The sequence below is a fragment of the Trichoderma asperellum genome, chromosome 2, assembly GCF_020647865.1.
Source record: "Trichoderma asperellum chromosome 2, complete sequence".
Lineage (NCBI taxonomy): Eukaryota > Fungi > Ascomycota > Sordariomycetes > Hypocreales > Hypocreaceae > Trichoderma > Trichoderma asperellum.
The window spans coordinates 1,973,522-1,990,127 of record NC_089416.1 but is presented as its reverse complement, the minus strand read 5'-3'; the positions used below and the strand labels follow the sequence as shown (position 1 = coordinate 1,990,127).

Below are 16,606 nucleotides of genomic sequence, written 5' to 3'. Positions count from 1 at the left end.
CCGAGCTCCAAACACGTCCCGCCATCAGCGCGCACTTGCAAGCAAGCTTTGCCCAATTCGGTCGCGTCAAGGTGGGGCCTATCCTTGAGCATCTCAAAATTTATCTGAGCCTCGCAAAAAAAAGTTCAGCCAACCCTCGAACTCTCCCATTGAGCACCCCGCCAGGCGCATTGTACTATCATAATATTAAAAAATGGCGCCCAAAGAGCCCTTCAAGGTTCATTCTTTGGCCAAGCATGTCGAGGATACCAACAAGGGCCTCAGCGCCTCTGCCCAGTACAACCGGCGGCCTGGTTCCAAGGCGGCTACTGTGCCTGTGAAGAAAGAGCCTGGCCTTGCCAATGCCAGCCTTTTCGGCAACAATGACGACAGCGACGAGTCTAGCGATAGCAGCGACAGTGACAGCGATGAAGAGAACAGCACAGATTTCATAAAGAAGATCGGCGCCAATGGCACAAAGCCTTCCGCAACTCCCACCCCCAAGCGGCGCAACAGGGACGAGGAAATCGCCGATAGCGACGTCGAGCGCAATGCTTCTGCTAAGAAAGCCGCTGCTGTCAAGAAGGAGAAGCCCGAGGAATCTTCATCTGAATCCTCGAGCGACTCCTCTAGCGAATCAGAGTCAGAGGAAAGTGAGCCGAAAGCGAAGACAAACGGAGCCAGCGCAAAGCCTGCTGCGGCCGCCCAGGATTCGTCCAGCAGCAGCTCTGAAGAGGAGAGTGAAGACGAAGACGAATCTAGTGATGAAGATGAGACATCCAAAGCTGTAGCAAAGATGCTCACCATACCTGCCGCTCTGAAGGGTACAAAGGACGCCGCCAAAGCAAATACCAAGGCCGCCGCCAAAGAGAGTTCCAAGCCCGTCGCCAAAAAAGATGAATCGAGCAGTTCTAGCGAAGAAGAGAGCAGCGAGGAGGAATCAAGCGACAACGAAGCGGAACCTACAAAGCCCGAAGCTACAAAACCCGCAGCCGCAACTCCTAAAGCTGCAAAGCCAGTAGCTGCAATGCCTAAAGCTACAAAGCCTGTACCTACAACACCCAAGGCTGCCGACCCCGAAGCTATAAGGAAAGCATTAAAGGATTCATCCATGGAAACTGAATCCGAATCCGAATCTGAGTCTGAGGCGTCTGAAGAAGAAGAAGAAGAGAGCGATGACCAAGTTGATGAATCTATGCAAATTTCTGACCGTGAGATGGACAAGCAACTTGGAGTTCCGAAATTCATCGCTCCCGACTTTACTCTTCGCAAGGGAGATGACGGAGCCAATGGACAAGATGTGGCTCGAATCTGCAACGAGGCAAACTTGCAGGGCAAGCAAGTCTGGTACTTTACAGTTCCCTCCAACGTTCCCATCTCTGTCATCCAAAATATGGAGATCCCTATGGACCGGTCGCAGCTCGGTGGTCCTGTCTTTTCTCACGACGGCCAAGATTATGGCGTCTCTTTTGACGCGATAACACCTAGAAGCTCAATCCAGATCTTGATTCCTTCTTCCGGCGATTCCAATTACCGTTCTGGTTAGTAGCTACTACCCAAATCCCCATAGTTTACTGTCAGTTGCTAACTCATATTCTCAGCTGGCCAACAGGTTGATCAGACTATGCATATCAAGAGAATTACAAACCTTGGTGGTGCCGGCGCATCTACTACTGGCCCTGCGCCTCGTCGTGCGCCTCGGCCTCAGCCAAAGGGCCTCAAGGCCAGGTACCAGCCCTTTGGCGTGAATACCCCAATGGGCAATATCGGAGCAGATACGCCTGGGGATGAAGATGTCGAGATGGAGGAGGCAACCCAGACGGTAGCGACTCCGAAATCCGCTAAAAAGTCAAAGAGTAAGGATAAGAAGAAAGGCTCCGATGAGGCCGCCACAGCCGATCGCAAAGGCAAGAGAAAGCACAATGCTTCGGAAGATGATGCCTCGGACGCTGCAAGGCAACTAGCAGAGGAGAATGAGTCTGCAGAGACTAAATCCAAGAAACAGAAGGTGGCCCGGGCTTCCAGTCCTGATCTGGGAACAGAACTGCCCACGATCAACAAGAAGCAGACACCAATTGCACCACCAGCCATCCCCTCATCAGCATACTCATCATCAGCTGTCGCTGTTGCCACTCCTTCAAAACCAGCAGCTGCTACTCCTAGCGCAGCGAAGAAGTCTTCTAAGAAGGCGAAGCCTGAGACTCCTGCCCCTACACCGCGTCAGACAGCTGTTCCACTTCCCAACATCCCGCTGACTTCCCGGCCCAAAGAATCACCGGTTCCCCTCCCGCCGTCCTCTGACCTCGTAGCTTCTACGCCGCTGCAGTCAAAAAGCAAGAAGAGCAAGAAGAGCAAGGACGAGGTAACCGCCACCGGATCTTCACAGCAGAGCCCTCCACCAAGTGCTCAGGGTGGTGATAAGAAGAAATCTGCCAGCAAAGCCAGCAAGTTGGGCTAGAGCCCCAGATTATACAAGTGGGTTTGAGACGCAGCTAGCTATGGCTTGCATCTCAAAAGATGCACGGCTACGGTAACCATATTCATAGTGGTACTACTACCTAAACAAGCATGGGGTGGAATCGATGGGTTTCGACTTTCCACAAGAACTGTGTGGTTCATGAAGCTTTGTTGCTTGCAGTTGGTTGATTTTTACTAGCTCTGGATGGTCCGTCGAATCAGAGCTTTTTGTCATGATTAGGAGACATTGGCGTTCAGGAAGAAGTAGTTTGCTTTGCTATCTTAAAAATAAAAAGGAGAGACAGAGGATGGGGATGTGCGTTTGGAGACAGAGTATGGGGTCTAGACTTTGGAGAGAAAAGGACTCGATTCATCGATTTTGCAGATGGCAATGCGTTGCATTTTTCATGTATATTTCACATCTTGCGAACATAGCACCGATGCGGGTGGGCTGTTCATTGGAACAAACGGGCTTTCAACAATTGAGGGCCCCTGAATGGGCCATGCGTAGGATAAGATTCGTCTCACGAACGTTATCAATCTAATTCATTGAACAATTTGTAAGCTCCAGCCAAGTGTATATGTATGAAGCAGTAGCACATATCATTTCGTAGAATACGTGGACAAGTTGCCTGCTACACACTCATGTCTCGTAGCGGTATCACGACAGAGTACTCGTGGTTGATATGTAGAAGCCAGAGCCATCCGTCCTACGTTTACTACTACCGGGTACCATTTTCACCACCGCTTTTCTATAACCGATACTATATCATGTCTCTGGACTCACCCCCTGGCTCGCAAAAGACCCTGGGCTAGTCCAACTCTCTCGACCTGGATGTTGGGGCGCTGAGATGGACAAGATCGGTCAACCGATTCGCGGAGTGGATACAGACGCGGACTTGACACGTGCTGACCACTCGATCGGTGCAGCCATCGGTGAGAGAAGAGAAAGAAGCGGGAGAGGCTTAGACGAGGCGGTGATGCGTTTGGTGGATGAGGGCCAAAAAAAGGGGAGAGATGTACGTGCATGCATATACAGTTCTCCCGTATATGCGAGGTACGGCGCGGCCCTTTTTTAGGGGAAGAAGGCTTACGGAGTGGCTAAAGTATGGATATTATTACGGGGATTACAGAAGCATTGGCCCAGTTTATGCTTCGGACTCGCAAATGAGGCTTTGTTTGTTCTACAAGGGGAGGAAACGGCCCCGGGAGGCAGCGATGCCTGCATATTGTCTGTACATACATACGTGGACGGAGGGTACTGGAGCCGCGGCACTGCAATGCAGGGGCAGCTAACGGCAGCACTTGGCACGCAAAAGAATACATGCATCGACCCAGTGTGTCGACTACAGAGTAGTAGTACGTGGCTAGCTGCGACTCCGCGATTCCTGCTGGGCGCTGCAACGACGTACTACCGTTTGAGGGGTTCTAGATCTACAGTGGCACATTGAGTGTGTACGCGTTAAACGTGGCTGGTTGATCCTTTTGGTTTGGGCTGTGCTGGCGGCTTCTCGTTGGGCTGATTTTTTTTTCTTGCTGCTAACGCCTATGCGAACTACTACTACTTTTGAGACGTAATGTCACCAACGTCCGAGTTGTACCTGTACTTGAAAAGTGAGTCGTGAGTCCTCGTCATCTGAACGGAGCTTTTTACGTGGCTCATTTCGTGGAGGTGAGACAAAGAGCTACAAGTAATTTAAGCTGTTGCTCGTGGGGGGGCGTGCGATATGCATGGCGTTGGGCTGAGGCGCTGCCGTATGGGAGAAGTTTGGTTAGTTACGGCGAGGTAAGCGGGCGGTTCTATTAATTGCTCTGTTTCTTATATGCTGCTGGATTGATTATTACTCGGTGATACTATTTGGTGGCATTGTGATGGGAACTGCAAGGCTCGAATAAGGACTCATTTTACGAGGCCATCAGCTCTTAGGGTTTCCTCGTGAAACTGGCCCAGCAGATATTAGTAGAAACAGCAATTAACCAAAGCGCAGCTCTATACTGAAAGTAGACACAACAGCAAGGTAAGGGGGGCCCAGGCTTTGAGCAAGGATCGTGGCTTTTGACGCGGCGATGGGGTTTGTGAGATCGCCGCGCTGGATGCATTACCTATTTGTTGGTGTCTTTTTCCCTTTCCCTTCCCTTGCCAAGAAATTAAGGAAAATCGAGGGCCTGCCGTGCACGGCAAAAAAGGGGAGCGATCCCTTTCATTAGAACGCTCTCAGGTTTCTACGCACTACTACAGCTGTAGCAAGGTGTGAAATGTAATATTAACATGTAAGCCTAGAATGGTTCTGGGGGATACAAAGATGCATGGATCGTGGTGTGATTCTTGTGGCAATTCTCCTTGCATTCACATGCAGAAGACAGCAAATGGAGAAGAGAACCAAAAAAAAAAAAAAAAAAAAAAAAAAAAGAGCCAATACATTATTTTTTTTACCCATTCTTTTACAGTGACAATTTCGGGCTTATGGGTCGGGATCGGCCCATTGAATTACTGCTACTGCAAACTTCAATCGTTTACCGAACGATCAAGATGGATTTTTTTTCTCTAGTTCATGGGCCAAGCGAGCTATCGTCTCCATCGGAGACTTTAGATTGGCCCGCTTCGCTCCCCTCTCTTTTTTCTCTCTCTCTCTTCACTAACAAAGCTCCTAGCCTATCGGAGCGGGCGGATCTGGCCATTTCCAGCTACGTATTGGCGAGTGGTGTGATGTGATCGGACATGGGGGGCTGCCAGTCGAAAGAAATTCACAATCTCCCTGCTCAATTCAAACCGGCGCTCACGATGCTTGAATCTTGGGCACTTGGAAATAGAAATGTAGTTTTGCAGCTTTAAAGGCTAAGCCATAGCTCGAAATAAGGTACGGCACATGACTAGAGCTAGCAGAATACGCAATTGGGCAAAAGGGAGACTGATGGCAAAAACGAGGCGCAGCGCAGCGTATAGAGTTCGCTGCGTTTGGACTGGGCTTTGGATGAGGCGCAACAAGAGGCCCCGATCCTGCTGAGCTGAGCTGACGTGATGTACACAGCTGCAGTGTCGTCACCTCCATCGAAAATGGAGATTCATGTCGCGCTCGTTAAGCTGTCTTGTCTCATGTGGTTTTGATGAGTTGCGGAGCAGAAACAAGGGACGTGCTCGCTAAAAAAAGACCCTGGAGAGCGAGCCGCCGAAAATGAGAGAGGGAGCGCGCACCAAGTACAGTACAAGGCAGCAAATCTCGGCAAACGAGAACGAGAATGCCGGATCTTGGCTTGTTCTCGATTTGCACCACGAAGCGCATCATCCATCCTTCGATACATGCGCCGCGGTATGCCATTTTTGCCCCGGGCAAATAAAGAACAAGAGCCTTAGCAGAGAAGATCCGCCCGACTCCGCGGCATCTCATTCGCCGCTCAGCGGTGCCCATGGGGCTAAAAAGTACAGCTACATAGAAGCTGGCTGGAATTCTACGGATCGGTGCTTAGCTGCTCGATGTCGTCATAGCCTCTTCCTTTCGCTCTCTCGCTCAGCCCGCGCGCGCAGTAGCCGCGGCTAGGTTAGAAATCTTGTACAGTAGCGTAGCTCGACTCTCAGGCCATGTTCTCTGTCTATTGTCTTTTGGAATTGGCACCAGGTGGGCAAAACGCTGCAGCAGCAGGTCGAACTGCTTTGAGTCTAGGCGCAGATGTTGGGAGCTGCATGCCCGCCCCGAGATTCCCGCGTTTCCAGCAGGGGGGGGCTTCGTGAGAAAGACAGAAAGAGGGTGGGTGGTGGGCATGACATATTCTTGTCCATGGACATGTGCTTTTTCGGCCGACGGGGCCCCTCTGAAGAGGAAAGCTCTGCGCGATTCGGCTTCGTTTGATCTTTGCATTGTTCCGCGAGCCGGATCCAGCGAGTCAAGTGCCAGCTTGATACACGTATCTCTCTCATATTCTCGCATCACCAAGCGGAGTAGGGGACCACGCGACCATATGGAGTAGGTAGCTGGTGCATCTGTGTGTGCTTCTCCGGAGATGGAGGTGCAAAGTCTGATAAGGCAGCTGCTGTTTTAAAAGAGACGTGGGGGATTGCCCTTTTATGATCTACCTATAATTTTACACACACAGTCACAGTCACACTTACATGCGTTTCGATACGCCATGGCATGTTGATTTATGCTCCCGTCTTTTAGAGCGCAGCTTATACGACGGAGTAGAGGAGGGGGAAAAGGCATAAAAAGTAGCTTGAAATGAGACTTGTCCAAGCAAAATGCTTACACCACAGACCAGCGCAAAGCGTACGATTTCGTTTGTCTGAGACGAGGTTGTAAGAGTGAGATGGAACGAGAGTCGAGACCACTTAGTGCGGCCAAGCTTTTTTCTCACCTCGATTCTATTTTGTAACCCTCGTCGAGCACTGTAGCAGCGATTACTGCGTTTGGCAATCGCCCAATCGTACTGTAGCGCTGCTGCAACTAGCAAGCGATAGTAGCTGTGCTGTTACTATCTTTGTAATTCCGTTTCCTTATGACCAATCTGCAGCACTCGCTCTTCTCCACCGTTATCAAGTGGTTCATTCATGCAGGCAGAATCACTCGTGCGTCCGTCTCTTTAGCCGCGTGTTCGAGATGCAGCAACTGGCGTGATGTGATGGTTGATAGCGAGGATGCAGTGACGCCGTGCCGGAAACCCGCCATGGCCAACTCCACAGCACGCTCCGAAGTGACGATGCATCGGGCTGTGACGGAACAGGATGCGGCCGAAGCCAGTCACTTGAGACACCTTGAAAGAAATAATAATAATAATAATAAAGGTCGAGAAAGAAGATGGAAGCTTATAGAGCCCGTCACCAATACACTCTCACGAATAACACCATCTCGTCCACCCATCTGCCTCTCCCTGAAGCACAAGACGCGGCCGTGTTCCATATAAGCGCTCCGTGTGCGACAAAGAAAATCCGCTAACGCTGCCGGAGAGCCGTTCTTGGGGGGGGATCTAAAGCGTTTTTAGCCCCGTTTGAAACGGCCTGGTTTTTTCTCCTCTCTCATTCTCACTCTCACTCTCACTCTCTCAAGCGCCTGGAGCTCTGCTAAAGCAGACAGGGGTAACGTGGACGCAGGGCCAAGCCAACCCATCGATCCCTTACGAGTAGGTATTTCACAGGCTTGGTACACGAATAAGCGCCCGGAATTGTCTTGGCCAAAGATGTACCTGTTCCACCTTGTCCTTGCACGAGCAATTCTAACTAGCAGTATTACGATGGGCGGCCTAGCGGCATCGCACGAAACTAACGTTTTAACTCTCAATTTTGCATCGTCGCCTAATGCTAGGCAAAGTACAGTTACCTGGCCGCATGTTTTCCGGACGATTGATTGGGCTACGGACTACGGACTACGGGGCATTTGGGGGGGACCGCCATGCCGAGGCGGCGGCACGCTCACTCACCGCACGGAGAAGGGAAAAAAAAATTGGCGATGGAGCATTGGACGATTAGAAGAGAGAAAAAGAGAAAAAAAGTGGCTGTCATGCGCTAGCCGAATGGTCGTTTCTTGGCGCTTTAACTGCATTCGAGGCGCGGTCGTGGCCTGGCTGCATCATCGGCAGCTCTGGCATCTTTCCATCGTCGACTGGCTTCCATCGCGTGACCGGGCTTTTGCTTCGATGGCTCTGCTCGTTGTATTTCATCCTTGGGTTCTTCCTTTTTAAGGCTCGGCTCTTGTCCCATTGCAACGGCGACATCGTCATTCTGCAGCCGGTATGCACGTGTCTGCCGTGGACTGGATCCCGCAATTTGTGCGAATCAAAGTTGTCATTGTCAGCTTCTAGCCAAAAATATCCCAATTTTCGCTGCCGCCATGTCTTCTAGGTATATTCCGTCTTTCCATCCGCTCTCAATCTCAATGGGCAGATTTCGGTCGAGCTGGAAGATCGGGGGACCCTGCACCGAAACGTCCGCCTTTCCTCTTTGATGCCGCAATGATAACCCACAGCACACTCGGGACGCTGTAGTCAACTTGTCGGCATTTACCAACCTCCGGTAGCCCGCGACTGGGGACACTATCAAACAGCGGCCGTCTATCTGTCACGATGCCCACCGTCCAGTTACTTCGTAGTAAATAAGTGCTTAGGAAGAAAGAAAATAGCTACAGGAGCGCTGCTAGCAACAGCGCTTTGTCAATGATGCCATGCGGTTTGTGTTGTTTATATGTCGACTGCAAGAAACGTTTGCCCCGATGGCATGAATGTGTTGTCCGCATCTACAACAGTTGGGCCGATTCCTCAAAGAAGTCAAAAACGCGTTTTAGCGCAAACCCTTAATTACTAGCACCCACAGTTCTCGGTGATAGTAGTTCGCGGCTGTTGTACTGCTACCATAGTCGGTGTGCGTACAGGTACGCAACAAACAAAGCATAGAGCGGAGTTTATTACTGTCTAGCAGAAAGCAAAAGGAGGAAATCCGTGGTACGCGTATCATGACTCTTGCAGGAGATGCCAAGTGGCCCTTGGTCAAGTTCACCGAGGCTCGTAAAAGAAAAAAGAGTGAAAAAAACGCTCGCGAGATACCGTCAACGCCGAAGCATGATTTCTCTGGGCCTCAACGTTTTGGCCGGGAGCTGCACGCATTAATTGTGCGCATTTTCTAATGCTCCCCCATGCCGGCATTCTCGGCGCGCAACGCCCAAAAGTCTGCGATCCCCACCGAGAGGCAGCCGCAGCCACTCATCGACCCTGTGCAATTTCACCATCAGGCGCCCAGGGCCAAGGCCGCCAAGACGTCCAGGGATTGGGGGATTGGCAGCGGCCTTGCGCTTGTGCAAGGTGAGAATTTGATGTGAGCAGCGGTTTTGGAGTGGCTGGCCAACGGAGCAGCAGTTTTTCACCCGCACGTCTCGGAGGGGGGAAGCGCAGAGTGCAGTGCCAGTACCAGATACCTGCAAGATGCAAGCCGATACGGGGCGCCAGCGCAGAGCCCCAGGTATCGTTACCTGCGCACAAGGCACTTGCCCTGGAAGTACCGGTACTCGTGGGCCGCAGCTTCCGGGGCCACGTCCCCAAATTAGCCCAGGCCCTGTGTCTAACGATAGCGCCTGAGCCCGACGCCATCTGCGCGTTGTTGTGCTGCTTCGTCGCTGAGCGAAAGGAGCCCGGGTGCCCGCTGAAGCGCGCTAAGGGGGGAACGGCGCTGGGCTAGACGAATATCTTTTCTCTACGGAAGGCCAGCGCAGGAGGAAGCAGAAGAAAAAAAAAAAAAAAAAAAAAAGGCGCCTAGTTCTTCGTGCTAGGCTTACTGGACCTAGCTAGCGCATGTATCGCTACCCGCGGTGCCTCGTGCAGATTTCGCTCTCCGCCCGGTACAAAGTGCCTTGGTCCATGTCCGAGAATACAAGGTTCTTGCCGGGCTCCAGCGCCACACACACGCCCATTCGGAGGTACCTTCAGCGCCAGCTGCACCTTGTCATCATTCCCTGTCTTACCTCACCTCTGCTGCCACTTACGAACCAAGACCCTCCAAGCCTCTGCCTTTTGCTGAACCTTTACATACTAGACTTGTCCCCTCCTCCTCCGTTTGGCTTCATTCTCCTTTGTCCTCTCCTATCCCCAACGCCTCTTCGCTCTTCTCTTCCCTCGCCTTCCCCTTTGGCGCTCCTGGCCTTTCCCGCCCGCAGTCCCTTGGAAGAACAACAACCCACCGCAGGTTTTGTTCCTTCGCAAGCCCCCTGCTGAGCCTCCGACTCCCGTCAATTCGGCCTGTGGAACTGCTGCTCGTCGTCCCTCCGACCCCGTCGCCGACGATTTTTTTTTTTTTTTTTGACCAGCTCTGCACGTGCTCGTTGTATCTCTCATTCGACACGCTTTTGCGCGGCTCTTTGGGATTGTCCTTGGGTATTATGAGGTAGCGTTTGGGACAATCCGCTGTATTCATACTCTGCCGGGCTCGAGCCGACCAAGCATCGACTCCTTTTTGTCTCCACAACCGTTGCTTTTTTTGCTACAAAGAATCGCGACAACCTCTTCGCATTTCTACGACGACGGCTTTTCTTCTTTATTTGCCTTGAACATCTATTTTTTTGGGACAGATTGTAAAAAGAAAAAAACAAATACGATGGATCTTGGATCGGGAAAGCCCAAGTTGCCGGCGCTCCTCACGGAGCACGTCAACTTGGCTTTTCTCAACCGTCTTCCCGCCCGCTACGCTCGCCGGCGCCCCCGGGCAAAGTCCAATACGACGCATCGCGGCGAGGACATCACGAGCCTGCAGACGTCCTTCAACTTTTGGGATGGCCTGCGAGACCTGCAGAAGCACCATTGGCGACTTTCCGACCTGCAATACGCCGTGCTCCTTGGCTTGACGCTCTTTTCGCTCTGGATCGCTCCCCCAGCTGCGGCATTGAAGCTGTTTGCCCTCATGGGCGCCACATGGCTTCTCTGCATGCCTGCCACTCGCCAATTCTTCCTTCCGTCGCTGCCAATCTGGGTCTGGCTCGTGTACTTTTTCTGTAGTCGGTAAGTTTTCAGCCATTGATGGTGGACCTGGTGGTTAATCGGCTCGCTAATCGCATCTCATTTTTCTCCCCTCAGATTTATTCCTACCGAGTATCGTCCTCATATCTGGGTCCGAATCTTGCCTGCTCTGGAAAACGTTCTCTATGGCGCGAACCTTTCCAACATTCTCTCGGCTCACAAGCATGCTATTCTCGACATTCTGGCTTGGCTTCCCTACGGCATCATTCACTTCGGAGCCCCTGCTGTGTGCTCCGCAATCATCTTCGTCTTCTCAGCTCCCGGCACCACTCCCGTCTTTGCCCGTGCTTTCGGCTGGATGAGCATCCTTGGCGTCTCCATTCAGCTCATCTTCCCCTGCACGCCGCCATGGTATGAGAATGAGAATGGACTTGTTCCCGCTGCCTACGGCATGCATGGATCTCCCGCTGGATTGGCTCGTGTTGATGCCATCTTTGGTATTGATCTGTACACTACCAACTTCACCAATGCTCCTCTACCTTTTGGTGCTTTCCCCTCTCTCCATGCTGCGAATGCTGTTCTCGAGGCCCTGTTCATGAGCCACTGCTTCCCTCAGTTCAAATTCTTCTTTGCAGCTTACGCCGGCTGGGTTTGGTGGGCAACCATGTATCTGAGCCACCACTACGCCATCGATCTGGTGACCGGTGGCCTCATCGCTTCCGCGTTTTACTACTATTGCCGTGCTAGGTGGCTGCCCCAACGCCAGACCGATAAGCTTACCCGATGGGAGTACGATTACGTCGAGGTCGGTGACCGCCACAAGGTCCAAGACGAAGAGACTGGCCGATACTTCAGCCTCGGTTTCATCGACCACCATCGCTCCAACTCTAGCGACGGATGGACCGTCGCCAGCAGCTCTAGCAGTGGCACTCTCAGTCCTACTACTTCAGAAGCTTCTACACCCGGAATCATGGATCTGACCGGCGACGGGCAGACTTGGGATGGACATATCCCGCCAAGAGACGTTGATTTAAGTGAGGTTGTTATTTCGCGGTAATAATATTTTGAAATCCGATCCCGTCGGAAATCACTTTACTCGACGATTCAAGTTTTTCACTACTTCATCTTTTACATCACTCAACTCGGCACCTAATACGACGGGATGTCTGAGCGTTACGAACCTGCTTATGATTCAATTCAAAATTCGTAATTAATATTTGGCAGCAAAGCCTTCTTTTTTCTAACATCTTTGGCATTCATCGGCACAGCGAAATGGCGCAATGTGGTGTTGATTTTTTTTTTCTTGGTGAAGGGGGATCAAATCCGGTTTCGTTATCGCCCAACCGGATACCGAATATTTAATACTGGAGGGATGGGAGTCCGGATCGGGGAATTACGGGAAAGAAAAGGATATTATTATTTTCCATTCAAACCTGTCAAATGATTCGACTGCATATATTCGACAGAGGAAAGGGTACTACTACTTCAAATGATAGAGTACGTAATGTATACATACTAAGTGGATAATCCGTGCATGGAGGATGGATAGGGTTGAGTACATGCACTGAACGCTCGCTAAGTGAGCCATGAGATGAGATGGCCACTGACGAAGGCAATGAGTTGGGAGAGACGCATCCGTATCGAAGATAATGGATAAGGCTTTCACACAAAGGAGGGGGCGGTCTTGGGAAAGAGTTGAACTAGGCCTATGGCGAAGAACATACCAAAGATGCCGCTCGCTCAACCTTTTTGAACAAAAGGTACAAATGAACAAATGAATAAAAAAATGATGAAAGCCAAACTCAAAAGTTTCTACATGATGAATAATAGTGACTGAATTGAAACGAAATCAAGTGATATTTGCCGTGTATCAATCAGTCATGGCTCTCAAACAATAGCGTGACAACCTGTTACACTTACGACTGTTTCAAAACACGAGGTTTTCTCACAACATAGAGCCCCAATGGTAGTTTCAAATAAGCAATTTTGTTATATTTCCCATTCGTGAGCTCAAAAATACGCGTTCATTTCCATTGCTACATAGCCCGTAAATGTTCTCTTATGCCTTCTCCTTTCTCTGCTCACATGACTGACTTATCTGGGGGTTTCTACCACTCAGACAACAGGCGTTATATATATATAAAATAAAATCCTATTATTTCCCGCGACTTTAACAAACGATAATGAAAACAAAAAAAAAAAAGGTGAGAATAAGGAAAGAGTGAAAGAAAAGGGTAAAAAAAAGTGTTCAAATTCAATTTTTTTTCTTCTTCTTCTTCTTTTGTTTTGCAAGGCAAATGATGGAGGCAGAGTGAAAATTCCAAAACGACGATATATCAAATCCATCACTTCATTCTCTCGTAGCTGGGAAGCACAAAATAGAGAAACGATTTCTTCCCCCAAGTAGATTCTATGAGAAACATGGCTGGGTATCAAGTGGGCTGCCAGCGCCGGTGCACACATACGCATGTTCTCTCTTCTTTATAGAGATACTCCTTTTCTCTCTCGCTACTTGGTGCTGGCATGCCAAAAAGAACAACAAAAAAAAAGAAAGAAAGAAATGCGGTTATTTACCATACCTGTGAGGCAGAGGTAAAGCTACCTGGCAGCCTCGGGGTTCCAGAGGCCTTTGCTTGTTTGTACAAGACGGTTGGCCATGTTGCCCGGCTGTAGTGCTGCGGGCACGTCAGAAGCAGGAGTTGTGTTGCCCATGACTACATCGTCGGCTTGCCTGTTCGCGCTGGGTTCGCTGTCATTGCCCTGGCTGGAGCCCATAGAGATGGCGCTGTCGTCTTTGCGGACACCGTTGACGGGAGGGCCCGGGATGTTGGGGCCAGCACCGCGGTTGCGCGTGGGCTCTTGGGAACGAGCGCCGTCCATCATGAGATTCTGGGCCTCCCGTAACTTGTTGATGGCGCGGACAGTGTCGATAGCCGCGTGCAGCGTGCGCCGAGCGTTGAAGTTCTTCTTGATTGTGGGAAGCAAGTTCTCGCCAGCGCCGTCCGAAGGGGCGAGACCAGCAACGAACGGATGCTGAAGGGCCTCGTGGGCGGTGATGCGCTTGTCCTGGTCGATGGTGAGGCAGCGACGGATGAAGTCCTTGGCGTGCGAAGAGACGCCGCGCCAGTACTCGACGGGGGTGAAGCTGTAGTCGGCGTTGAGAATGGCTTGCATCTCCTCAAAGTCGGAGTCTCGGTCGAAGGGGGTATAGCCGCAGAGGAGGAAGTAGGTGATGACACCGATGGCCCACAGGTCAACGGGCTTACCATGGCCGGTCTTCTTAAAAATCTCAGGAGCCATGTAGCCAGGAGTACCGCAAGTCGTCGTGAGAACATGGAACTGCTCCTCATCCATGATGCGGGACAGGCCAAAGTCGGCGATGAGCAGGTCTGCATTGTCCTCGGGGGTGCGGAAGAGTAGATTCTCGGGCTTCAAGTCACGGTGGACGATGCCGTGGTCGTGGAGGTATGCGACGGCGGAGAGTGTCGCCCGAATTAGATCAGCCGCATCGGATTCGTAGTACGAGCCCTTTCTGCAGATGCGGTCAAACAGCTCGCCTCCGAGAGCCAAGTCTGTGACGAGGTACAGGTTGTTCATGGTCTCGAAGTAGTCGACCAGCGTCAGGATGTTCTGGTGTCCCATGGACACCTTTTTCAGGACGGCGATTTCATTCCGGACCTATTCCCCCATCCCAAAACTCGTTAGCATTATTATCATAGAGGCATAGCGACAGCATTCTTCGGGATGGGGAGCTGAAGAAGAGATAGGCTCTTGCATACCATGTGTTCTCGCCCCGCCATAAGTCGCTTATTGATAACCTTGGCGGCATAGTAGCGCCCGGTATCGATATGGACGCATTCCTTGACGACCGAGTATGAGCCAGCTCCCAGAGTTTTCCCAACCTTGTATCTACAAGGCTGGACCTGGGGCTGCTGCTGTGGCTGCTGGCGGCTCATCGTGGGCCGACTTGGATGGCTGAAGAGCCCGTGGAATCCCGGATGCTGTGCGAGCGCGTGGCGTTGAGAGACAAGAGATGTAGAGGGGAGAAAAGGTGGCGGAGGGCGTTCAGTTGCCAGCTGCGAAGAGCAAAGTGGTGGGTATACACGAGACGAATTTTTGTATTGATGCGCCCAAAAAGAGGAGCCGCTTAAGAAGATGGATTCTTGCGACTTTGGGTTGGAGGAAAAAGATTTTGGGGATTTGCAAGCTGGTACGGCTTAAGGGGAGTTTATGGCGGTCTTCAAACAGAAACCAGGTGGGGGAGGGGCCCAAGGGGGATGCCAGCCTGGATAGGCTCGATCAGCGGCCTATCAAGCCCGAGATTCTGGGGGCTAGCAGAGGCAGCCTGGTCTGTATTTTTAGTAATGGAGGATTCCATTTGCTTTGTATTACCGCACATCACCTCACATTTGCCGGCTTTTCTTTGTCTTCTCGGCCTCTTCTTCTCCCAGTGAATGAGTGTCAGGCCACTCTGGGGGCCTTCAAAAGAATAAACAAGAAAACGATATGAAGTAATGAAATACAGCATGGTGCTGGTACTGGTGCTTGTTATTGCGGTTTTAGCCGCAGATGGAGAGGATGCCGCTAAGTGCCGGACAGCCCAGCTTAGAATATGGGACTGATATTAGTCGCTCTCTTTATTCATCATCTCCTTTCTTTTCGCTCTATCCTAATAAGATGTATCTGCTGATGTATTTAACAGGTGCTTACATCTATTACAATTGTTTCTTCCTTTTTTTTTGTCAAGAGGTTTTACGCCGAGGCTCGAGTATTAAGGCTAAGCGGCTGCAAAGAGAGAGGGTAAGCTTACATGGCGGCTAGTAACGATGCCGCTCTCCCAAACAGCCAATGGCCAAGACGGCCACTGTAGGGTTGAGCAATTTGCCAAGCTGATTGGCAGCTGTTATCTAAATAGGTAGCTCGTGGTGCGATCGGGGCTGAAGAACAATCTGGTGAAATCCGGCGCCGTTTTCACTATTCCGGTGGCCCCCTCCGCGACTGCTTCTTGGCGCTGTTGAATTTTTTGTCCTGGACTCGTGCCTCGTGGAATCGCTTCTCTCTGCTCAATGTCAGCCCCAGTGTTGCAATTCGTCTTCCATGATGTTATATACATACACCTCCTGAAACTTCTTCTTCTTGTCAGAGCTTGTTTCAGCGGGAGTCATGTCGCGATAGATGCTCATAACCTCGTCAATGAGCTTCCTCTTGTTCTCATCAAGATTGGCAGACCTAGACCGATGAGTCTGCGCCGAGAACGTGAGCGAGTCATTGCCAGCAGTGTAATACTTGGAGGACCGGACTGCGGAATGAAGAAATTTAGGGAGAACGCCAAGTAGCTCTTTCACGGGATAGACCGTTATTGCCTTAGTTTCAGTTCTTTGAGCCGTTGACGTTAGCTACGTAGCTTCATCGGGAAGACGAAATCAACATGCAGAGTTTCCATACTTGTTGACGTGCTGACCTCCGGGGCCGCTGGATCTTGCGTATGTAGTGCTACCTTTGGGCAGCTGTGATGCCTCAAATGAGCTATACCACAGCCGCGCCTCGGCCAAGGCATCCTGGTCCAGTCGAGCATCGTATGCTTCGTAGCGTTTAAATCTTATCGACTGAGATAGCAGAAGCCTCGGCTGCCTCGGCGCGGTTGCCGATAGCACTGCTCTTTTCCGCAGATAAGACAGCAGCATGGTGTATCGAGGTATGCTGGTAGCGATTTCTGGTATGCACTCGCAATATTATCCCTTCTATG

At 51.1% G+C, this 16,606-nt stretch overlaps 6 protein-coding genes across 6 annotated transcripts; 3 read left to right on the top strand and 3 right to left on the bottom strand.

Annotated features, from left to right (window-relative positions):
* The first annotated feature begins 123 nt into the window (after nucleotides 1-123).
* Nucleotides 124-3,005, top strand: TrAFT101_002971 (uncharacterized protein). The gene is made up of 2 exons (XM_024909527.2): nucleotides 124-1,520; nucleotides 1,581-3,005. Exons 1-2 carry the CDS (start codon nucleotides 194-196, stop codon nucleotides 2,435-2,437), a joined length of 2,184 nt encoding a protein of 727 aa, XP_024764092.2. The 5' UTR covers nucleotides 124-193; the 3' UTR covers nucleotides 2,438-3,005.
* A 4,949-nt stretch (nucleotides 3,006-7,954) lies between these two features.
* TrAFT101_002970 (uncharacterized protein) lies at nucleotides 7,955-8,122 on the bottom strand (the record flags this gene model as incomplete). Its single annotated transcript, XM_066126750.1, has 1 exon — nucleotides 7,955-8,122. The coding sequence occupies one exon, from the start codon at nucleotides 8,120-8,122 to the stop codon at nucleotides 7,955-7,957; it is 168 nt and encodes a 55-aa protein (XP_065982857.1).
* Nucleotides 8,123-9,050: 928 nt separating this feature from the next.
* TrAFT101_002969 (uncharacterized protein) lies at nucleotides 9,051-10,208 on the top strand (the record flags this gene model as incomplete). The annotated part of the gene is made up of 2 exons (XM_066126749.1): nucleotides 9,051-9,229; nucleotides 9,337-10,208. The coding sequence occupies 2 exons, from the start codon at nucleotides 9,051-9,053 to the stop codon at nucleotides 9,587-9,589; spliced, it is 432 nt and encodes a 143-aa protein (XP_065982856.1). The 3' UTR covers nucleotides 9,590-10,208.
* TrAFT101_002968 (uncharacterized protein) lies at nucleotides 9,995-12,860 on the top strand. The gene is made up of 2 exons (XM_024899509.2): nucleotides 9,995-10,902; nucleotides 10,978-12,860. Exons 1-2 carry the CDS (start codon nucleotides 10,502-10,504, stop codon nucleotides 11,915-11,917), a joined length of 1,341 nt encoding a protein of 446 aa, XP_024764089.1. The 5' UTR covers nucleotides 9,995-10,501; the 3' UTR covers nucleotides 11,918-12,860.
* Nucleotides 12,857-15,117, bottom strand: TrAFT101_002967 (uncharacterized protein). Its single transcript, XM_024902354.2, has 2 exons — nucleotides 14,640-15,117; nucleotides 12,857-14,538 (listed from the first exon to the last, which is right to left on the bottom strand). Exons 1-2 carry the CDS (start codon nucleotides 14,814-14,816, stop codon nucleotides 13,459-13,461), a joined length of 1,257 nt encoding a protein of 418 aa, XP_024764088.1. The 5' UTR covers nucleotides 14,817-15,117; the 3' UTR covers nucleotides 12,857-13,458.
* A 717-nt stretch (nucleotides 15,118-15,834) lies between these two features.
* TrAFT101_002966 (uncharacterized protein) lies at nucleotides 15,835-16,544 on the bottom strand (the record flags this gene model as incomplete). Its single annotated transcript, XM_024902353.2, has 3 exons — nucleotides 15,835-15,919; nucleotides 15,976-16,236; nucleotides 16,306-16,544. The coding sequence occupies 3 exons, from the start codon at nucleotides 16,542-16,544 to the stop codon at nucleotides 15,835-15,837; spliced, it is 585 nt and encodes a 194-aa protein (XP_024764086.2).
* Between the last annotated feature and the right edge of the window lie 62 nt (nucleotides 16,545-16,606).

Excerpts from the sequence above, each read along its gene's own strand:
- TrAFT101_002967 (XM_024902354.2), bottom strand. The coding sequence starts at position 14,816 with ATGAGCCGCCAGCAGCCACAGCAGCAGCCCCAGGTCCAGCCTTGTAGA. Across the intron at positions 14,539-14,639 it reads TGGCGGGGCGAGAACACATG|GTCCGGAATGAAATCGCCGT; the intron begins GTATGCAAGAGC and ends ATGGGGGAATAG.
- TrAFT101_002971 (XM_024909527.2), top strand. The coding sequence starts at position 194 with ATGGCGCCCAAAGAGCCCTTCAAGGTTCATTCTTTGGCCAAGCATGTC. Across the intron at positions 1,521-1,580 it reads CGATTCCAATTACCGTTCTG|CTGGCCAACAGGTTGATCAG; the intron begins GTTAGTAGCTAC and ends TCATATTCTCAG.
- TrAFT101_002968 (XM_024899509.2), top strand. The coding sequence starts at position 10,502 with ATGGATCTTGGATCGGGAAAGCCCAAGTTGCCGGCGCTCCTCACGGAG. Across the intron at positions 10,903-10,977 it reads GTGTACTTTTTCTGTAGTCG|ATTTATTCCTACCGAGTATC; the intron begins GTAAGTTTTCAG and ends TTCTCCCCTCAG.